The sequence below is a fragment of the Pongo abelii genome, chromosome X (assembly GCF_028885655.2).
Source record: "Pongo abelii isolate AG06213 chromosome X, NHGRI_mPonAbe1-v2.0_pri, whole genome shotgun sequence".
NCBI classification, from domain to species: Eukaryota; Metazoa; Chordata; class Mammalia; order Primates; family Hominidae; genus Pongo; species Pongo abelii.
Genome location: NC_072008.2, coordinates 51634561 through 51658782, shown reverse-complemented (window position 1 = coordinate 51658782; position 24222 = coordinate 51634561). Strand labels below are relative to the sequence as shown.

The 24222-nt window shown below is 40.7% G+C and overlaps 1 protein-coding gene and 1 long non-coding RNA gene across 2 annotated transcripts in view; one reads left to right on the top strand and one right to left on the bottom strand.

Annotated features, from left to right (window-relative positions):
* Window positions 1-219: 219 nt before the first annotated feature.
* Window positions 220-24222, top strand: part of LOC129052930 (uncharacterized) — a 309079-nt gene continuing 285076 nt past the window's right edge. The window contains exon 1 of the long non-coding RNA XR_010139033.1: window positions 220-6531. This is a non-coding gene — a long non-coding RNA (uncharacterized LOC129052930). The remainder of the gene's footprint in view (window positions 6532-24222) is intronic.
* EZHIP (EZH inhibitory protein) lies at window positions 6128-11618 on the bottom strand. The gene has a single exon (XM_063721292.1). The coding sequence runs from the start codon at window positions 8184-8186 to the stop codon at window positions 6705-6707; it is 1482 nt and encodes a 493-aa protein (XP_063577362.1). The 5' UTR covers window positions 8187-11618; the 3' UTR covers window positions 6128-6704.

Here is a 24222-nt window from a genome sequence, read left to right as displayed (position 1 = left end):
TTCAACAAAAGTACAAAGACAATTCAGTGGGAAAAGGTTAATCTTTTCAATAAATGGTCGTGGAACCAGTGGTTATCCATATCCAAAAATAAAATATGAATGTTGATCTATACCTTGAGTGATATCTAAAAATTAACTCAACCTAGATCATAAAACTAAATATGAGAGCTAAATATATAGAAGTTTGAGAAAAATGTAGAACAAAAGCTTTGTGACCTTGAGTTAGAAAAATATTTCTTAGATACGACACCAAAAACCTGATTTATAAAAGAAATTGATAAATTGGACTTCATTAAAATTAAAAATTTCTATTCTTCAAAAGGCACTATAAAAATAAGCAGATAAGCAATAGAGTGAGAAAAGATATTTGCAAGTCACATATCTAACAGAAGACTTGTATCCAGAATATATAAAGAACTCTCAGAACTCAAAGTAAGAAAACGAACAACCCAATAAATAATTGCCAGAGTATTTACAAATTAGCATGTGAAAAGATATTCAACATCATTAGCCATTGGGAAAATTCATATAAAAAACATGAGAGGCCAGGTGTGGTGGCTCACTGCTGTAATCCCAGCATTTTGGGAGGCCAAGGTGGCGGATCACTTGAGGTCAGGAGTTTGAGACCAGCCTGGCCAACATGGCGAAACCCCGTCTCTACTAAAAAAAACAAAAATTAGCTAGGCATGGTGGTGGGCGCCTGTAATCCCAGCTACTCGGGCGGCTGAGGCAGGAGAATTGTTTGAATCCAGGAGGCGGAGGTTGCAGTGAGCTGAGATCATGCCACTGCAGCTTGGTCAACAGAGTGAGACTCCATCTCAAACACACACACACACACACACACACACACACACACACCACCATCACCACCACCACAACAAAACCACCATGAGATACTGCTACACACCTATTAGAATGTCTAAAAATTTTTTTTTTAATTATACTTTAAGTTCTAGGGTACATGTGCACAACGTGCAGGTTTGTTACGTATGTATACATGTGCCATGTTGGTTTGCTGCACCCATAACTCATCATTCACATTAGGTATTTCTCCTAATGCTATCCCTTCCCCATCCCCCCATCCCACAACAGGCCCCAGTGTGTGATGTTCCCCGCCCTGTGTCCAAGTGTTCTCATTGTTCAATTCCCACCTATGAGTGAGAACATGTGGTGTTTGGTTTTCTGTCCTTGTGATAGTTTGCTGAGAATGATGGTTTCCAGCTTCATCTGTGTCCCTACAAAGGACATGAACTCATCCTTTTTTATGGCTGCATAGTACTCCATGGTGTATATGTGCCACATTTTCTTAATCTAGTCTATCATTGATGGTAGAGTGTCTAAAATTTTAATGTCTGCCCCCATCAATTGTTGGCAAGGCTGTGGAGGAATTGGACTCAGACACTGCCAGTGGGAATATAAAACTCTACATACAGTTTGAAAAACAATTTGGCCGTTTCTTAAAAAGTTAAACAAATACTTACCATGACCCAGCTATTTCACTATTAGGTATTTACTCAAGAGGAAAGAAAACTTGTCTGTACAAGTATCTGTACATGAATGTTCATGGAAGCTTTATTTGTAATAGCCCGAACATGAAAACAAATCAAATATCCATTAATGTGTTTGGACAAATAAAAATTGTGGACTATCCATACAATGGAAGGAAGGAAAGAAGAAGGGGAAGTGGGAAGAGAAGGAAGGAAAGATAGAGGGAGAAAGAGAAGAGGGAAAGATAATGAGAAAGAAAGTAAAAAGGAAAGAAAGGGAAAGATAAAAAGAAAGAAAATTTTAAGAAATCCTAAAGGTTTCTTATGAATGCCTGTGGTTTGGGGAACACTATCCTTATTTAAGGTGTGTACTGAAAACTGTACTACTTACTATACAAAAATGCTGTAGAAAGAGGAATTGGAATAATCCTCTCTCAATTCCTTACAGCTGAATATCAGAATGCATCTGGCAACTGATAAAAAAAGCCACACACATATTGCCTATACAGGTAGTGTCTATAGAATAACGGTGCCTATACAACGATCCTCAAATTGAAAGGCAGATTTTTTTCATATGTGTCACAACAGATTAATTAATTCAACAACTATTCAGTGACTCCTACCATATTTTAGGCATTATTTTGGATTCTGTTTTTTGTAATGACCAAGATAGCATGTTCCCTGCTCTCAAGAATCTCACATTCTGTTTGGGAAGGCAGTCACACAACCTGAGAAGCTCAATAGAAGTCTGTATCTGATGAATTTGATGGCATTTGCAATGTAGTGTATTGATGTGAAAATGGAACACAGGAGAAGAGAAGAAAGTGAAATTGACTGGAAATGAGTGGTTATGGAAAAAACAGAACACCAGGAGAGTGGGCTCTTTGTGTGTGTGTGAACATGCTCCTTGAACTTGACAATTCCACTGACTTCTTAGCTCATGTCCTCGATTTTGCCAGTATAAGACCAAATGATATAGAATCCTTTTACCTATAAAATAAAATAATGTAATTAGCTGGCTTCTATTAATCTAACAAGGCATTTATTCAACAAATATTTCTTGAGGGCCTATTTAGCATCAATAACACTGTGTTTGGGAAGCCTTCAGTGCCATGTCCAATGCAGGTCCACTGTAAGGCCAAATCTGAGACTGAGGGAGTAACAGAAGGTGCCAGTTACACTATGAAGTAAGATATCAGGAAAACACTGGCTCTTGATGGTTCTGAAAAAAGGATAAAAGGCCACACCCTCTCTGAGTGAAGAAAATTTAAGTAGGGAAATATCTTGGGTTTACACACTTCTTACATATTATTTCCAACACATATTTTGTAAATTAGTTGTTATTCTTTATTAAGCATGTAGCTTATACTATTACCATTAAGCCAAGAAATACTTCTTTCTGCCTACCAAGGCCTAAGGCCCCTAGGTTCTGGGGACAGAGGGAAAATCCAGGCTCTATCCAAGTCCTCAAAGTTCTCATAGTCTAGTGGGAAGATGGTTATACAGAAATATAATTTCCAAAATTGTGTAATGAGGGCTTTGGCAAGGGTAAGAACAAGAGGCTCTGGGAACACAGAGGAAGGACCCTAAACTACAGCCAGAAGGATGAGTAGACAGGATTATCCTAGGCTCCTCTCAGAAGTTGTGAGTATGAAGTAGATACTATTATCCCCAATTTGCAGTTGTGGAAACTGAGGATCGGAGAGATATGAACCTTAAGGTCACACAGCAAGGCAGAGGTGGGGCAAATTTCAAGCCTAGGCTTGTCCAACCCCAGTGTCTCATGCAGTTTGCATTACCCTAAGCTCACTCTTATGGCAATGTCATCTGTTTTTATTACCAGCCACCAGCTACACTTCCTGGCACTCTGCTTGCTAAAAATTTTTTTTTTAAGTACTAAAAACAGTTTTAGGATCAGCCATATAATTTGTGAAGTACAGTGAAAAATGAAAATGTGGGACAACTGGTTCAAAAATCATTAAGCATTTAAGATGGCAACAACACATCATTAAAGCAAGCAGGGGCCTGTGCAACTGCACAGGTCACGTGCCCATAAATCCAGCCCTGTTCAGTATAGGAGCTGATTGTGGCAACTTCCAGGGAAAGGCAGCTGAAGGATTTTCGGGTGTTTTCATGTTCCCCACAGAGGAACCCTGGGGTGAAAGCTGTGCTCAGCTGTGAGGAGTGCAGGGCTCTGAAATGGGCCTTTCACCCCCACCTCTTTCCCAGTTCACAGCTGTTTCTGGGGATTGGACACCACTTAGACATGGAGACACAAAGGAAAGCTACAGACAGGGCACACAAATTCCCAGGAAAGGTCTGCAATGTGGCTGTTACTTTCTAAACTTGCTCCTGCTTCTAGGTAGATAAGCCTTTCCCACATAATCAATTATAACCTCCAGCTATGAATATTTTCACGAGTGAAATGAGTTAATGTGGTTGGGCTAGAATTTTTCACCTTCCATATGAAGTTTAGGTTGATAGAGTAACTTTACACAATACAAAACCAACGCCATTTCTCATAATAAATTGTAGATGAACATGCCCAAACCATTACCTTCACACTTGGCAAAACAGTAGTACTCTGTGCAGGGGCATATCATGCAATTTACTTCACAAAAGAAGTTAATAACCTCGCAAGGGGGCCATGACAGAGTCCACAGTTCAATGTGTCTTTCATTCATATTATATTTTATGTAACCTCTGTTCCTCAATGTCTTCATCTATAAAATGGGCTCAACATGAACATCTACTTCCTAAGGTTGTTCTGTGAACAACCTTAGTGTATGTATAAACGTTAAAACAGTACTTAACACATACAAGCATACTATAATTTTTACCTGTTATATCTGCATGCCAGGTATTATATAAAGGCAACCTGCAGTCAATGACATGTTAATCCTTGATGTATTCCACTCATTCATTAAAATGAATATTTTAAACAAGATACAAATAATGCTGGGAGGAAAACTACTGTTCTCAGAAGCATTCATGTAACTACTGCAAGTATAAATTTGTTAAATTCCTAGAGTTTGTACCTCTGAGGCTCAATCCTTTGTTTTTTTTACATTTTTGCGCAGTGGCCTCTGGTATTGGTAAAAATGTTGCTCAATAGCTTGTGGAAATGCCTTCATATTTTAAAGTACTAAGTACAATAAAGAATGTCCCTCTCCATTTTTGAAACAGACAGTTTGATTTTGAAAGTATTGTTGTTTAGGAAAGACCAGTAACCTGTTAAGGGGCTGTCAGAAATATCTGGACACATGATCATAATCCTAATCAGAGTAAGAACCATCTGTACTGGGCACTCACGATGTGCAAGACACTGTTGGAAGCACTTAATATGCACCATCCTTTTTAATCCTTACAATAATCTTGGAGACGTGCACTCTTACTGTGCCCAATTGACAAATGCAGAAGCTTTGGATCCCAGGTTAACTAACTTGCACTGGGTCACACAGTGATTCAATAGGAACACCAGAATTCAAACCCAGGAATTCTGACTCTGGAGCCAAGCTCTATTAGCTATGAGATTTTGAAAATCACAAAATTGCTCTGAGCCTCAATTTCCACATCTGTGAAATGGGAATAAATGTAGGCCCTCCAACACTGGGAGGTTGTGACTTGCTGCATTGGAACTGTCTACTTTTTCTTAGTCTTTGGATATCTAGAATTACTCAAGAAATAGAAATATAACAAAGTGAGAGCTTTTAAAATATGTGTTCTTTCCTTAGGAAGGACCCTGAGAATAGGGCCTTGCAAGCCCTAGAAACAGCCTTGAAGAATGAGGGTACCTGAAACACTTTCTATAAAAGTGGCAGGATGTTGGGACCTGGTGGGCACACAGGTCCCACTTGTCCCCCATGGACTCTTAGCTTTGTGGTATGAATAAAGCATGAGCAGGGCCTGAACAGGACACTCCAAATTGTGACCAGGGCCCTTTTTGGTCAGGTCTATGCCTGTACTGTTCACATACCAGAATAGCAAAGGAGAGGAGAAATATGAGAAAGGAGGAAAAGGGAGTTTCTTTTGCTGGTTTGCTTTATATTTTTTCACTCTGTTCTTTTAATGTGGTCTCTCCTATTATGTTTCTACAGCTTAAATTTTCAAAAAACAGCGGAGTTTAATTTAAAAAAATAGTTATATGGTCAATGTGGAACTTGTAGACTATAGAAGACCATATCACCAGTTATTAAAAAAACCAGATATCCACCTTGTTCACAGCATGGTGTATGCCCATGTAGTTCTCTCCAAATGTCTACACACACACACACACACACACACACACACACACACACACACCCTCACGTATCTGCTCAAACTCAGTTACAATTATTTTTGTTACAGTAACATTATCGATTAACACATATTTCCACTGAATGTCTGACCATTTTCCCGTCAATTATTAGCCCCAAATCACCCTCCCACATTCTTCCCACCCCCAAAGACCTCAGGAGCCCGTTCCCCACACATAAACATTTTTTTGTCCTTTAGAATCTAAGATGTTCCCCATTTCCTGATTCTGGATCTTCCTCCCAGCTTCCCTACTCCCATCTGGGTTATCGTCTCCCTCCCTCTCACCCCAAACTTCATCATTCCCTGCTCCTTTTCTGACCCTGGATGTCTCCATCACCCCTCCTTTTCTCCAGCCACCTGGGTTAGACCCTGCCCCCTTTTCTTGCCCAAGTCGCAAATCACCTCTGCTAAGAGGGTATATAGAACCTAAGTGGGAACTTCCTGCACAGAACTCCATTTCGCCAGTGGGAATAAATTATTGCTAGGACAGTATTTTATTTCTTCTCTTGTCCGAAGAGTCAGCTAAGTATGTTAACAATTTTAACCCTCCAAATATGATATAGGAGTAACAATTTTTCGAACCTCAATAAAAAAACACACCTCTACATTTTGTTTAAACAAAACAATTTATTTTACTAATTAAAACATTTCATAACAGAAAAGCAACTTGGAAAACAGAAATCTCAGCTCAAGGGCAAAGGCAAACTCTTGAGGAAGAAGGTGGCCCAGAATCAAAGGCCAACAGCAGGTAAGTGCTAGGTGGTGGAGTCATGGGGAGGAGAGGCTTCTAAACTACTCAGGATGTTGGTTAACGGCTGGAACTTTGGGAGACCTCGCAGCTAACTACAGGGCAGGCAACCCATTCACAAAGTGGGTAGATGTTGATTCCTTCTGTGGGTCTTAGAGGATGCTCATAGAGGGTCACGGCTCAGGCGGTGTTGCGGGGTGAGCTGTGCTCTCTATTTCTGCCTGCTCTTCTGGAGGGACAGGGCTCCGAGCATAAAACTCAGGCATCAAAGCATACCTAAGGCTTTCAGGGCTAGGAGTGGAAATAGATCTCAGGCCCAAAAACTCAGGGGAAGGGGAAGAAGGGCTTAGGCCAGGAGACCTACTCGGGGAGGAGGAGTTGGAAGCATAGGAAGAGGAGGAGGAGCTCTCATCCCACTGCTGAGGGATGGGAAGGAAGAACCTCCCAGGGGGTGAGGGTGAGGAGGCACGCATACGGACTGCATGCCAAACAGGCGGGGAAGCACGGCTTGGGACCTCAGGATCAGGAGAGCCTGATCTGCTCTGAAAGGCAAGCCTTTCTGAGCCAGTCCCACAGGAAGGATTCTCATCAGCTGACCCAGACAGAGAGCGGCGGCTGAGAAGGGCTGATCTTCGCTGGGTGGAACGGCTCCGGAGGCCAGTGCCTGGCGTCGTGCTGGTGCTGCGATGACCGGGGTCTGACCTTGCTGTGCGGACGCGAAGGGCAGGGCCTGGCGCAGAATCGCGGCCTCGGCGGGCAGGGCCTGGCGCAGAATCGCGGCCTCGGCGGGCAGGGCCTGGCGTAGATGCACGGCCTCGACGGGCAGGGCCTGGCACAGAATCGCGGCCTCGGCGGGCAGGGCCTGGCGCAGATTCAGGGCTTAGACGAGCAAGGTCTAGATGAGTGGCGCGGCGTGGAAAAGCAGGGCCTGGCTGGGCGGTGCAACGTCGGATGACAGGGCGTGGACCAGACGCACGTCTGCGGATACCAGAAGCTGCCAGGGTTGTGCGGCTTTGGGTAGCAGGCCTTGCCTCAGATGCGTGGCTTAGGAGTGCAGGGCCTGGCTGGGTTGCCTGACTCGACGTAGAAGCCCCGGAACAGGGATGGCTGCTGGGCGGGAACCCTGGCGAAGATGGCGGCAAAAGCCCAGGAAACAGACGCCGCCCTGGAGGCTTCTGAACCGGGGCAGCCTGGTTGCGGCAGGGCTGCTTCCTACGACGGCTGTTCCCGGGGCTCTTGGTCTGGGCCAGGTGCTCGTCGGCGTGGCCAGTGGCCTTCTGGGGCCCCACAGCGGCCTGGCTGCCCCCCTCGGGCACCACACACCCAAAGACTTCGTGAGGACTGCGGCAGTCTTGGCGGTCAGAATGCCTCTCCGTCAGCACAGCAGCCATGATTGGCAGCCCCAAGGCCTCATCGGTGATGAAAATGGCGGCGGAGGTGGCGGCTGCAGCGGAAGAACCGGCTGTGCTGCTGCTTAGGGCGGCGCCGCCCGAGGGAGATGCTTGGCTGGAGACTGTGGTGAGGGAAGCAGCAGGATCTTGATTCCCGGTCCCGCAGGCATCCCCGGAGGCAAGGGCGGTTTCGTTGTTCAGCCCTCCCTGCACCTCGTCCTGCTGGTGCTTCTGCTCCTTCTCCATGTCTGACTGAGTGTCCATAACGCCAGGTTCTCCCTTACAGAGCAAAGAGCGCAGCTGCTACTTCTGCCGGAGGAGAGCGCGAACTAGTAGAGCAAGAAGGTGGGTGGAGCCCAGCCAGTCCTCGACTCTGATTGGCGAGCTGGATGTCAGATGACTCTTCTCTCTTCCTGGGAGCCGTCCAATCCGGAGCCGTACAACCCAGAGCCAGGCGCCTATCGTCAACCCGGAGTGTGTGCTCCAGCCCTCTGGGGTCGACCCTGGCTGCTGGGTCAATAGTGTGACTCTCCTCTCCTCACACGGGGCCCCTAAGACACGTGTGTGTGTGTGTGTGTGTGTGTTCTACATGAACGATTTGAGTCACCCCAAATCGTGGCTGAGGCTTAAGTGGTCATTTGAAAGAAATGCCACACTGACCGGCAGGTTATATCTCCTGGCCAGGTGTCCCTCCTCGCACCCGATCAGGACAATGAACCCAGGCATGACGCCCGAAGGGACCACCCTGGAACTCCTCCAGGCATCTAGATGACCCCATGTGGGGTCTGGTGGGTTTTAGGGTTATACAGAGGCCTGAAGGCGAGAAAAGGGAAGGGGCCCACACCGTCTTGCCTCCGGATGTTCAAGCACTGCTGCTTCCCTCAGGTCCCACACACCTCAGGTCCCACATACCAGAGGAGGATTTAGAACTGTGCCTTTTCCCCCAAGGCACAGTTTGGGATTGCCTAAGGTTAAGGGTGACACCGTCCTTAAATATTTTATGGGCTGCGTAGTAATCCGCTGATGAACATATATTAATTTATTTAGTGTGGTCTCTAGCTCCTATTAATATAAATATGCTGTAATGTATAGACTTGAAGTTTAATATTTGGCCACTCATTTTTAGTCATTATTTATTACAAAAGGTGTCATGTTCAGTACTCAAAACAGAAAAGCAAATGTAAGAAAACTACACCTAAGTCCTCACGCACCCATGGGAAAGTGCTGGAAATTTTTACTTAGACTTTGGTAGAAAGGCCCTATTCATACATGTTTCATAGTTTTTAAAATTTTTTATTTTATGAAATGGAATAGTTTCTCCACAGATACTGCATTGTAACCTGCTTTGGGTTCCAGAAAGCACACTTTCTATGTCAGTAAACAAATTTCTACAAGGCCACTTTAAATTACAAAATACTCCATTTATAAAAGAAGTTTACATTTTCAAACATTCCCATATTGGCCACCATTTATGCTGTTTCCAACATTTTACATCATTGTGAGACACATCTTTCTCATTAAAAATTGTTCATATCCTTAAATGTGTCATTGTGGATAAATTCCCAGAAGAGAAAATTCTTGGTACAAGCCTATGAACATTTGGAATTATTTTAATTACTTAATTAATTTATTTATTGATTTTTGAGGTGGGGTCTGGCTCTGTCGCCCAGGCTCCAGTGCAGTGGCATGATCTCAGCCCACTGCAACTTCTGCCTCCCGGGTTCAAGCAATTTCCTGCCTCAGCCTCCCGAATAGCTGGGACTACAGGCGCGTGCCACCCATGCCCGGCTAATTTTTTGTATTTTTAGTAGAGGCAGGGTTTCACCATGTCGGCCAGGCTGGTCTCAAACACCTGACCTCAGGTGATCTGCCCACCTCAGCCTCCCAAATAGCTGGGACTACAGGCGCGTGCCACCCATGCCTGGCTAATTTTTTGTATTTTTAGTAGAGGCAGGGTTTCACCATGTCGGCCAGGCTGGTCTCAAATCCCTGACCTCAGGTGATCTGCCCGCCTCGGCCTCCCAAAGTGCTGGGATTACCGGTGTGAGCCACTGCGCCCAGCCACATTTGTAATTCTTTGATTAAAAATATTGGCAAACGAGTCTCCTGAATGTCACTGTTATAATATTTTGAGGAGAATAAAATAGGATATTTAATGGAATTGGTGAACAATTGGGCTGAAATGCAACTCAAAAATAGAATGGAATGGTATTTGGAGTGTTAAATAATATAGTATGGAAAATGGATTTGAAATGGTATGCAGGATGGGATGAAATGGAGACTGCAATGGAAACTGGAATAAAATGGGGAGTAGAATACGGGTTTGAACAGGATGTAGAATGGAATATTGGAAATTTAATGGAATTTAATCGGAAAATGTAATGGAACAGAAAATGGAAACATATCTAATGTCATATGGAATAAAATAAAAATATATGAGAAAAGGAATGAGTGCAATACGGTATGAAATAAAATATTAAAGAAAATAAAAGGAAATCAAAATTGGAAGGAATATAGAATGGAACAAAATGTGCAATGGCCTGAAATAAATGGACTATGAAATATACGGTATAGATTTTTAAATAATGGAACAGAATGAAATTTAGAATGAAATATAGAATACAGTTGATGAAGGATGGGATAGGAATTCAATAAGAATGGAATATGGAAAACGAAATATTGATAAAATACAGGATGGACATAAGTGAAGAAGAAAAATGAACAGAATATGTCTGCTTATCATTATTCCACAATTTAGTGTCATGAAACAACATCCATTTTAACATTCCCATGGATTTTGTAGAGCTAGAATTCAGACGGTACATAGTGGGGATGGATTTTCTGCGTTCCTCAATGTTTGGGACTTCCGCTGGAAACTTGAACGGCTGTGAGATCATGAGGGAAGGACAGCAGTAAATGATGAATCCTATATTTTTATGGATGGTGGTGCCACTTACCGAAACAGGGAAAACTTGCTCAGTTGAAAAGATCAGGAAGATGGTGGGAATCAGTGATTCTGTTATGACCATGTTAACCACTGTTCCCTGTATAGTTGAAATTTTGGGGTATGAACCCCACTTATAGCTATTCTCTTTGTTCTGTAGGTCAACTTTCACCAGTTTTATGGATCCACTTTTCGTCTTGGGAGTCATTTCAATCTATTCTCTGAGAGTTTTCCTCCTTTCTTGAATCTCCGTGGGCCTTAGTCATGGTCCCTGACTTAGTAATAATTAAAATGCTCCTATCTACCCTTGCTCTCTTTAAAGGAATATATATGTCTTCTACTTATTGTTTTGCTATCCTCCAAGATCTCAAACTTTAAAGAAGCCCCTCTTTTTAACTCCATTGTTGTCTTCAATATCCTCACCTTTCTCTCTGTGTTCCATTTAAAAGTATATATGTATCTATGTGCTCATTAAAAAAATCTGAAAGGGTGGTTTTTCGTTCTTTTCATACTTCATCTTCTGAATGGTTTCAATGAGCATATATCACTCTGGTACTAAGCAAATATAGCTACTGTATTTCTGAAAAGAATTATGTTTAATCAGGTTTTAAGCTATTATAACAAAACAAGCTCTCATATATACTACTGGATAGAATTATAAATTCATAGCACCTTCCAAGATGAAAATTTGATGATATGATGATACATATAAAAAGTCTTATATGAAATGCATAATTCCTCTCCAGGCATTAATTCTAAAAAAAAAAATACTCATATATCTTCACAGTGTTATATGCTCAAAGGTGATTATTATAGTGTCAATTATTTTTAAAAATCTGAAACAACCCAATTTCCAGTAGAATGCCTAGAGAATAAACTTATATAGGATGTTACAGTATGTTTTTGAAAAATTTTTAATGCCATAGGAAAATGGCTACGAGATTAAAAAAAAACCATGATGTACCGTATCTACTGATCTATACTTACATCTGTTTATTTTTACATCTACCTAGTTATTAAAATTTTGTTCACCATAGTACAGTTGTTCTCAGCTAGGGGAATTTTGCCCTGCAGGGGAAATTTTAAAATGTCTGAAGAGTGCCATAATTGGGGAGGAGGAGTTCTACCAGCGTTTAGTATATAGGCTTTAAGGATGCTGCTCAACCCCTTCAATGCACAGGAGAGCCTCCAACAACACAGAATTATCTGGTCCAAAATGCCAGTTGTGTGAAGTTTGGCAAACTTTGCAGTATGGAATTTAGATAATTTAGAAAAGTTTAAGATAATTTAAATCACAAGCAATTTTACCAGTGACTGATAACTATGTTTAAAAGTCTGATATATGTACATATTAAATATTCTGATATTTTTGTATTTTATAATCAACAGTATATTTTTGAAATAAACTAAGCCATTTAAAAAATTCATTATTCCTGAATAAGCCACAAATATTTTTCACATATTAAGCATACTACTCATTGCTTAATAATTTATTGTTTGTTTTTTGAGACAGTCTCGTTCTATGGCCCAGGCTGGAGTGCAGTGATGTGATCTCGGCTCACTGCAACCTCCGTCTCCTGGGTTCAAGTGATTCTCCTGCCTCAGCTTCCCAAGTAGCTGGGATTACAGGTGTGTACCACCATACCCAGCTAATTTTTGTAATTTTAATAGAGACATGGTTTCACTATGTTGGCCAGGCTTATCTGGAACTCCTGACCTCAAGTGGTCACCTGCCTCTGCCAGTGCTGAGATTACAGGTGTGATTTTTTTTTTTTTTAATGAGACCAAGTCTCACTCCGTAGCCTAGGCTGGAGTGCAGTGGTGTGATCTCAGCTTACTGTAGCCTCCCCCTCTCAAGTGACTCTCCTGCCTTAGCCACCCGAGTAGTTGGGATTACAGGCGTGTGCGACCATGCCCAGCTAAATCTGTGTATTTTTGGTAAAGATGGGGTTTCACCATGTTGGCCAGGCTGATCTTGAATGCCTGAGCTCAAGTGATCTGTCCGCCTCGGCCTCCCAAAGTGCTGGGATTACAGGCATGAGCCACCGGGCCTGGCCTGATTGCTAAGAATTTATAAAATTTAAGATCTGTAATTTCAGCTCATTTAGATGGAGGAATATTCCACAATTATCAATCCAACAGAGATGTTCAAACTTCTAATAAAATTAATGTCTAAATATTTACATATGTGGTTAAAATAAAGAAAAATTGATTTATAACACAGTGTAGCCGATATATAAATAGTAGTGTGGTTGACTAACCAGGTCGTAGTAATCTCACTACCACTCCAGTGACTGGTTTGGGAATAGTCATTTCCCAGTTGCAGTCAATAAGATATGGATGCTTGTGTTTTAGGGTTTTGGGGGGAAAGGTTTCTCAGCTCTTGAAAAAATAAAGACACAACATGTTTTTTACACTTAAAAATTGAAGAATATATATCAAATATTAGAATAAATGAATTTGGTATAATCACTGGACATAAGGTCAATATTACACAATGGAATTGTATTTCCACATATTAGCAGTAAAAAGTATAAAGAGGAAATGTTAAAATTGCCATTTCCTATAGCATCAGAAAATATCAAATAACTAGGAACAAATCTAATAAAAAAATTCATAAGACCTTTGTCCAGAAATCAACATGACATTTCTTAAATAAAGAAGCCCTACATTAATCAGAGATATGTCATGTTTGTAGATTAGTATATTATGAAAATTAAATCAGAGAAAATTCTCATCCAAATAGTCTATGTATTCAATGCAATACAAATAAAAATCTCAACAGATAGTTTGAAAATGTAAATCAGCAAACTGATTCTAAAATGTGAATGGATATCAAAGATCTAAGAACAGCCAAAGCCATCTAGGAGAAGAAATCTGAAGAACTTTCACAGTCAGAAAAGCCATAATTAAGATAGTATGATTTGTGTACAGTAACATTTTGTTACGCAGGAATAGATAAATAAAGATATATATGTTTAGATAAAGATAGACAAATAGACCAATAGGACAAGAAAAGAGTCCACAAACAGACACACACATATGATCACCTTATTTACAACAAAGATACCAATGCAGTGCTCAGGGAGAAAGATAATCATTTAAGTAAGTGGAACTGGACAAATTGGATATCCAGCCATATAGAAAAAATAACTTTGGCTCCTAACTTATGCCATACACAAAAATGAATTCCAAAAGATAAAGCTTCTAGAAAATAAGATACAATCATATCTTGATGACCTTGGGGTAAATTATATCTAAAACACAACACAAAAACCTCTAACGATAAAGGAAAACATTAACTACAAATAAACACGTGTGCACGTACACATTCAGAAAACATTTTATGTACAGAATAAAATAAAGAATAAAAGTAAATGCAGTTAAACAGTGGCACAATATTTCAACAGGTACTTCACAAAATAGGATATTAAATTGACAAATAACAAAGACTGCCCAAAATAAGTCATCAGAGATATGCAAATTAAAATCAAATAAGACATCAGCAAACATCTACCAGAATAGCTAGAATGACTACCAATATAAGGAGCAGGGGAGGGTACAGAGGAACTGAAACTCTAACTGCCGGTAGGAGTGTAAATTAGTACCCTTGGAAAACTGTTTGGGAGTACCTATTAAAGCTGAATTTATGCATTTTCTATAACCCAGCAATTCCATCTATGTTACTTTTCTATCCCTGAGTAACAAATCACCACAAATTTAATGGCTTTAAACAATGGCCATTTATTTAAGCTCCCAGTTCTATAGGTTTACAAGTACTCTGTTCAAGTCTCACAGGGTGAAATTAGCCTGTTCTATTGGTCAGTGAGTCTGTTTCTTTCTGGAGACTGAGGAGGAATATATTTCCAAAGTCATTCAGGTAATTGGCAGAATTCGGTTCCATTTTTAGCTCGTAGAGGCCTCATGCAGTTCCTTGCCACATAGAGCTCTACATATTCCTTCGCACACTTCCAGTCTCCCAAGAAGGGCTCAGGCCATCTTAAGGGCTCACTTACTTAGGTCTGGCCCACACAGGTCAACCTCCTTATTTCGAGGTTCACTGATTTGGGAGCATAATTCATCTGCAAAATCTCTTTCCCCATATTGTGTAACATAATCACAGGAGTGGTATCTTATCATATTCACAGGCCGTTCTTATACTCAAGAGAAGTTCATATAAGACCAGAGGTCATTAGAGGTCATCTTAGAATTCTGCCTGCCTCAGCCTGCCCTCTGGCCCTCAGTGATCCAGTATTTCCCACATATAAAATACATTCAATCCATCCCACAGTCTCCAAATTTCTTTGTATTATGGCATCAGCTCAATTCCAAAAGCTCATCTGAATTTCATCATCCTAATCATGAACGGATGAGATTCCTGGGTATGATCCTATCCAGTAAAACTCCTAGGGCAAAATCCCTCTCCAACTGTGGACCATCAGCACTAAAGTGACAAGCTATCTTCCCCCAACACCACCATATACAATGATGGGACGGGCATAGGATAACATCTATAAACATTCTATTTTATACAGGAGAAAATAGAAGGCAGAAAAGAGGAGTTCCAAAGCAGTCTGGATATCCAGCTGACGTCTACTACCAGTCTGTCCAAGGGAATTTAGGCTTTCCCTGTCATGCATCTCAAAATTCTTCCAGCCTTTGCTTACTATCCAGTTCCAAAGCCACATCCACATTTTAAGGTGTTTACAGTGACTACACCTCACATCCAGGTATCAAAATCTATAGTGGTTTCTATTGGTGTTAAACACATTGCTACAGTCTTACCAGATTACACCAACACTCATTTATTAGCTTACAGTTGTGTAGGTCAGAGGTCTGTGCACCATGTGGACTGGTTTCCCTTCTCAAGGTCTCACAGGGTGAGATGCTCTTGGACTTCCTGTGTTCCTTTCTGGATCTCTGGGGAAGAAGCCCTTGCAGACCCATCTATGTTGCCAGCTGAGGCCAGTGCCCTGTAGCTGTAGTACTGAGGCCCCTCCATTCTTTTGCTGGCTGTCAACAAGGGGCAGCAACTCATCACCTAGAGGACTCCTGCAGTTCCTTGTCATGTGGCCCCCTTTAAATGCTCTCTCATGCTTCAAATCTCTCAGCAAAAACCTGGGCCCTTGTAAGTGCTCACCTGATTAGGTCTGCCTCACCTACTTTAAGGGCAACTGATTTGTAACCTTAATTATATCTGCAAGATCTTTTTGCCATATGAAGTAATATATTCTGCTTACCACACAAGTATATATCCAACAGAGATACATAAACCTGTTTTTCAAAAGACATGATAAGGATGTTCACAGTGGCATTATTGGAAATAGTCACAAACTAGAAACAATCTAAATATATATCAACAGTTGAATGAATAAATTGTGGTATATTAATACAATGGAATACCATTCAGGAACGAAACAAGCAAATATCCCTACATGCAACAAAATGTACAGATCTTAAAAGCATTCATACTGAGCAAAAGAAACCAGGCATAAAAATGTACATAATTTATAATTCCGTTTGTATAAAGTATAAAAAGCCGGGAAAACAATTCTATAGTAATATAGGTTAGAATAGTGCTTAACTTTCAGGGGTAATGACTAGATAGGGGTATAACATAAGTTTCTGGGGTGCCAGTAATGTTCTATATTTTGGTCTTACTGGTTGTTACATGCATGTGTTCACTTTGTAAAAAGTCATCAACTTGTTGTCCCTTATGATTTGCACCATCTTCTATTTAAATGTTGTATTTCAATGATAAAAAAGATAACAGAAAGAAAAAAATTGTATGAAAGGCAAGAAGAGTTGACAGAAATATGATTGAGACTCACAATCCCTTGTGCACAAGTCTAACATTCAAAATGCTTTGAAAAACATACTTTTCCTGACTCATTTATCCATAAAACCTGATTTGAACTGACATGATGCTATTTGTAATCTTTAGGTCTTGGAGTGAACATTTGTATGTTTCACTACAGAAATATCATTGTATTAGACTCCACAGTATTACTACAGGCCTTGACATAGATATTATGTATGTATGGGAGACAAATTCTGAACCATTTGGTCCCAAGAGTTTCACAGAAGGGATTGTGGATGTGTAGTAGTTGAGGATTTTAGTAGACAAGAACTTAGAACGACTGCAGAGTGCATCAGATTGATTGCATTTATTGAATTCTTTGTTCAGCACCTCAGATGATAGGATTTTTCTCCTTTGACCTATTGATATAATGGGCTAATTAAAATATTTCTTAATATTACACCATGCTCTCATGACTAGAAAACTACCGGGATATGATAGATTTTTATATACAGTTGAATTTTATGGACCCAAATTTTATTAATAAAAAATTAAATATAAGTTAATAAGTGAGAGAGATCCATATCTTTCTTTGTGTGTAGTGAACTGTCTTTGCCAGGTTTTGGAATCAGAATTTAGACTTCCTTCATTAAACAAATTTGGAAGATCTCTGTCTTTGCTTCTAGCTTCTAAACTTTTTTATTGGCTTAGGGATTTGTGATTCTTGAAAAGAACTGAAAGATCGTATTCAACTCTCCTTGTACTTTTATCAGTAATTTTGGTTCCCAATCCTAGTGGAAGAGTAACACCATTTTTTCTGATAAAGGCATGGCTATTCAAAAATGTGTAGAGGGAGAGAGGTATACATAACATCAGATGGATTTGTGAGACTGTGCCAGTCCACCACTTACTTAGTGCATGACTTTCAGCAAGTTACCTAATCTTCCAAGCTTTAGTGTCTTCATCAGGGAAATGGGAATATAGTCCCTTCCCTTGCATTGTTTCCTCTAAATTTTGTGAAGTACAATTTAAAAATTATTACTTAAGCCAATTAATGTTCAAACAGTAGCATTTGGATCAAGAGTAAAATGTGCACGTTAATTTATAAACAGTCACAACTAACATTAACAAGTAAGTGGTAATAACTGTTTTAGGAATTGTATGTATTTTTGAGCATTTATTTAATCTTGAAATTAAACTTGGTATTTCTACGTATTTTTCTATGTAGAATTTATATAGATTATTTCTACACAAAATGCATCACTTATTCTTTAATTTTCTCAAAATAATATACATACATGGTCTTAAAAGTTCTTAAAGAACAACACTAGCCTTTAATGAAACCAGAAATCATTTGAATCTAAATCCATACTCGCCCCCACTCCTGCTCTGGCTCCCTGAGAAAACTTCTTTCAACTATTTTTTCTGCTTCTCAGGCATTTACCATGACATTTCTAAATCATAGGCTTATACTGATTGTAGTATATTGCAAAAATGGTCACAAGCGAGACTTCTGGTTTCAGCTCTTTCATGTAAAGAAGCTGGAAATTGTCACCCCACCCCCTTCTTCCAACAAGAAAAAGCTGAACAAACTGAATCATTGGCTTTAAAAAAATACTTATCAGAGAAACGAGGCTGCAGGGTAAGCCACTACTCTGAAAGACAGATCCAGGGCGTCACTTAAATGGCAAATTTGCTGAATTGCTTCCGGCTGAATGCGGACTAGAATGAGAGTAAGGGGGCCTCTACATGTTCATGGGCTTTACCTTTAGGAAAATGTTGCCTTGTCCAGGAAGTGAGGGGTGACGCCGTACACCCGGTGTCAGACAGCTGTGTGGCAACTCTTCACCCCACACCTGCTGCAGAAACTACGCAGCGCCGGTGTGTGTTGGGTCGGTGATAATGCTTTGATGCTCTCTGCGCCCTGGAGGAGCGTGAAGCCGGAGGTTGCTTAGTGGAAGTGCAGGTGCTGCTGCTTCTTGCACAAACTGCAGTTGTAATCCAGGATTCACGGGCCTGTAGGGGCTCAGACTTCAAATTGAACCGCGCCTCGGCGGCAGCCACAGGTGTAATACACGAGGCCCAGGTACCAGAAGGTGTCCAGCAGGGCCTTGGCTGCGCCCTAGAAGCCGAGGTCCAGCCGCTGCGCGCCCAGGTTCATCTCATTGGTGGACGCTGCGGGCCCGCGAGTTCGGAGCAGCGCGTGTATCTGTGGGTCTTTGGGGCTGGCCTCGCTAGCCTACCAGCTTCCTTTCGGTGATGTTGCTACCGCCAGGCTCCTGACCCCGGCTTGCCGCCGAGCGCCCCTGGCGCCCGTTACCGAGGTGGCTGCGCAGAAGGTACAGCAGGGGTGGGGGAGGGGAGCAAGCAGAGGAGGGATCCCTGGGTTGCTCTTGGCTGCGTGGTTGGGTGGCGGTTCTCCTTCTTATTCGGCCCATGGCATCCTCAGCCATGAACATAAATCCGGCCAAGTCGTGGCCCTGCAGCGTGGGCTGCGCGGTTGGGTGTTTGGGGGAGGGGAGTTTCCGGTTCTAAGAACTTACTGGGCTGCTTCTTAGTATGCACTACCAAGATTGGCCACTTGTTGAAAATGGGTCCGGGAGACCCTTCCCTTTATCTTAAAATGACAGCTTTACTGGTGTAACATGTTGGTAAACTGTATTTGCAGCCCCTTCTCCCAAGAGGTATTTTTACATTGTCCACATATAGGTATGGAGATTGCCTATGCTGCCGTCCTTGTGTGCGTTGGCATTACATACCCAGAGTTTCCATGCTCATGCTGTTACATACCTGCCCTGTATCCATGGAAATGACTCCGAAGTTCTCTGGTTCCCAGTAATCTCATATTTAAAAAAAGGGAATAATATATCCCAGATGCAGTGGGGAGTAAATGCAAGAATTTATTTGAAATATTTAATACAGCAGAAAGGAACTGGATATATTATATATATGTATATATATACATATTATTTCTAAACTTTTTTTTTTCAATAAGTTTTCAGTTTTCGTTGGATTTATTTTTAGTTTTTGTGCCAAGATTCAGGAAGTGTTCTGGTTGCTGGGTGGGTAAAAGCCAACATAACTCGATCCTTTTCCTCAAGCATCTCACAGTCTTGTGTGGTAGCCAGACACACAGAAAAATTACATGAAAGGGCTTCAAGTGAAGAATTGTAAGTCTTTTAGGAGTATGATGAGAATGCATAGAGAGACACAAAGAGAAAACTGCAGACTGAGATGGACTGGGGATGTGAATGGTCAAAGAAGAAACAGGAAACTTGAGAGAGCTGTCTCCTTGTGACTGTAAGGCTCATCTGTTTTTGACAATTCCACTAATCTTTGGGTTCACATTCTTGGTTCTTTCAGGGTAACCCAGAATGACATCTATGCCTTTCATCTGTAAAATAACAAGAACAGTGGGCTCTGGGAACACAGACTAAGACTCCTTAACCACAGCCATAGGTAGGTGGGCAGGATCAGCATAGGCTCCTCTCAGAGGACGTGATTGTGAAGCTGATACTATTATTATCCCAATTTACAGAAGAGTCGTCTGAGAGCCAGAGAGTTTATGTAACTTGCCCAGGGTCTCATAGCAAGGCAGAGGTGGAAACCGTTTTCAACTCCAGGTCTGTCTGGCCCCAGTGTCTCATGCAGTTTTCATTACCTTGAGCTCACCTTAGTGACAATGTCATTCATTTTTATTCTCAACCGCATCTTCCAGGCATTGCTTGCCTCGGGATTGTTTAAAAAAAACTGCTGAATACAGTGAAGAAACGTATTGGAAGACATCTTCCAAGGAAAAACCCTAAATACTGATGCTTTATTGGAAACAATGACTTAAGTGATAGGACCAGGATTAGAATGCAGGTGTGTCTTATCTGACTCCGAAGCCTATGTCATTTTCACTACATGTGTTAGTGCATAATGTTAAATCCTCTTTTGTTTTTTCTTCTCTTTAGTGACGCTGAAAATTGACCAGGATTGGGCAAGACTTTTTTTTTTTTTGAGGCGGAGTCTCGCTTTGTTGCCCAGGCTGGAGTGCAGTGGCACGATCTTGGCTCATTGCAACCTCCACCTTCCGGATTCAAGCAATCGATCCTTGTACCTCAGCCTCCCAACTAGCTGGGATTACAGGAATCCACCAGCATGCCGGGCTAATTTTTGTATTTTTAGTAGAGACGAGGTTTCGCCATGTTGGCCAGGCTGGTCTCGAACTCCTGACCTCAGGTAATCTGCCCGCCTTGGCCTCCCAAAGGAGGGATTACAGGTGTGAGCCACCATGCCTGGCCTAAGATTTTTGTTTTAAGTAGAGTTTTAGAATGATATTTTAGTTCTCAGAATTTATTTTTCCTACCTCAGCTACACTCCAGTTTCTTTGTAAAAATATATAAATGTTCTTTATTTGACATATATCAATTAATGGTAACAACTATCATTTACTCATCCACTGTATATGCTTGTAGTACCTTTGAAATAAGTAGTATTATGATCCCCATTTTATGTGATAATTGCTAACTTTAATAACTATTTAACATTTGCATATTGCTATTCTATCAGGTTTCATCACAATTTAATCCTTCTAGAAGCTCTAAGAGAGACGAATTATTACAAAGCTTATTTTTCAAATGAGAGAACTGAGGCAGAGGGTCAGAAAATTTCTTATGGTCACACTAGAAGTTAGTAATGAAGTTGATATGAACCCAGGCAACCTGACCCTGAAGTCTTATGTTTCTCTCTCCCATTTACTGACTCATAAGTGCACTATGAGTCAATTCACTACATGGAGGAGGACATAGCAGCTTGGCCAGGCCCCTCTGCTATGAAGTTGGCAGCAGAGATTCAAATCCAGGTATGTGTGATTCTAAATCACACATAATCTACTCGCCTTGTTCCTTTCCCTCAAAATGGTTGCTCCTTCTATTCTATTTCATTGACACTGTACAGTGAGAAGATGTTTGTTAAACACCTACAGTACAGTGAGGCTTAGAGAGGAAAATCAGAGAAGTAGTTTTGCCCTGAAAGCTCTCACAATCTGGTGGGAGAGACAAACACATAGGTAATTTTATTAGAGTGTTGTAAATGTTATGGTAAAGGAAGACTTTTTGGAAGAGATGGTACTTCAGTTATGTGTAAATGGATAAGCAGATGGTTTAAGAGATATGGGGGTAATTTAGACAAAAAAGAATTGTGTGAGCAGTGGCTAAGAGGTTAGAAATAGAATGGTGTATGGGTGAAGTGGAGCTACAAACATACGTGTTAAATGTGAATGGAAATGGTGTAGGGAGATGATTTTAATGAGATTAGCAAGAGTAAGATTATGAGGAACCTTGAATGCCATGCTAAGGACTCAAAGACATATATCATGTCACCTCTGTTGTAACCTTCCTTCCCAATTCCTATTCTTGGCATCTCAGAACTTCCAGAGGCTTGATAGAACAGAATATAAGAGGATGATATTTTTGGTTCCCAGTGGGTAGGGTGGGGAAGGCATCCAGAAGGAGTGAGCCAGCAGACAGGAGAGAGTACAGGTAGGGACTACATAATGGAAGGGTTTATATCAGTGTGTCAGAGAAAGAAGATTCAAGAAAGAGATTGGTGATTTACTGAAATCCTCATTGCTGGCTTCATCCTTATTCTGAATGTCCTACGATGCCTGGAGAAGTTCTAGGCCTCACATCTGGTGAGTATGAAAGGAGTATGTGTGTGTACATATGTAAGATAGAATGAACCTGAAGCTAAGTCTGATTTCTAGATCTAGAGTGGTGTAGAGTGAAGAATAATTGGCTATAGTGGCATAGGAACCAGACGATGGGATGGGGGAGAGCTAACTTACACTTAACATTTCTATATCTATAGTTTTCTCATTAAGAGCATGAGACTAAAGATAAGTCCAGTGTTCAGAAGGGAATTGTCAGTATTTGTTTCCATCCCTGACCAACCGACCATCTTTTGACTTATGCATTCTTTTAGTAGATGTAGTAAGTCTTGGTTCTGCTCTGATCTGGAAGCCAGTCTTAATTTTTTCAAGTAAAGATACATAAATTTATGCAAATCATAAGTGTACACGCTGATGGTTTTTCTTTTTTCTTTTTTAATTTTTAATTTTTGTGAGTACATATTAGGTGTATATATTTATGGGGTACATGAGGTATTTTGATACAGGAATACAATGCATTGTAATCAAATCAGGGAAAATAGGGTATCCATCACCTTAGGCATTTACTCTTTCTTTGTGTTCCAATCCAATTATACTCTTTTAGTTATTTTAAAATGTATAATAAATTGTTGACTATAGTCATCCTGTACTATCAAATCTAGATATTATTCATTCTGTCTATGATTTTGTCCCTATTTACCATAAGCACTCACTCATTCCCACCCACTACCCATCTCAGTCTCTGGTAACCATCATTCTATTCTCTATTTCACAATTGTTTAAGTTTTTAGCTCCCACAAATAAGCGAGAACATGCAAAGTTCGTCTTTCTGTGCCTGGCTTATTTTACTTCACATAATGACCTCCAGTTCTATCCATGATGCAAATGACAGGATCTCATTCTTTTTTATGGCTGAATAGTACTCCATTGTGTATATATACCACGTTTTCTTTATCCATTCATCTGTTCATGGACACTTAGGTTGCTTCCAGATCTTGGTTACTGTGAATAGTGTAGCAATAAATATGGGAGTACAGATATCTCTTTGATATACTAATTTCCTTTCTTTGGGATATATATCTAGCAGTGGGATTGCTGGATCATATGATAGTTCTATTTTTAGTTTATTGAGGAACTTCCACACTGTTCTTTATAGTGGTTGTACTAATTTACATTCCCACTAACAGTGTATGGTGGTTCTTTTTTCTCCGCATCCTCGCCAGCATTTGTTATTGTCTATCTTTTGGGGAAAAAAAAACCATTTTAACTGAGATGAGATGATATCTCATTGTAGTTTTGATTTGCATTTATCTGATAATCAGTGATGTTGGGCAACTTTTCCTATGCCTGTTTGCCATTTGTATGTCTTCTTTTGAGAAATGTCTATTCAGATCTTTTGCCCATTTTTCATTGGATTATTAGACTTTCAGCCATTAAAGTGTTTGAGCTCCTTATATATTCTGGTTATTAAGCTCTTGTCAGATGGATGGTTTGCAAATATTTTCTCCCATTCTGTGGGTTGTCTCTTCACTTTGTTGATTGTTTCCTTTGCTTTGCAGAAGCTTTTGAACTTGATGTGATCCCATGTGTCCATTTTTGCTTTGGTTGCCTGTGCTTGTGGGGTATTATTCCAGAAATCTTTGCCAGTCCAATGTCCTGGGCAGTTTCCCCAATGTTTTCTTTCAGTAGTTTCATAGTCCAAGGTCTCAGTTTTAAGTCTGTGATTCACGTTGATTTGATTATTGTATATGGTGAAAGATAGGGGTCTAGTTTTATTCTTCTCCATATGGATACTCAGTTTTCCTGGCATCACTTATTGAAGAGACTGTCCTTTCCTCAATGTATACTATGACACCTTTGTTGAAAATGAGTTCACTGTAGATGAATGTTCACTGTAGATGGA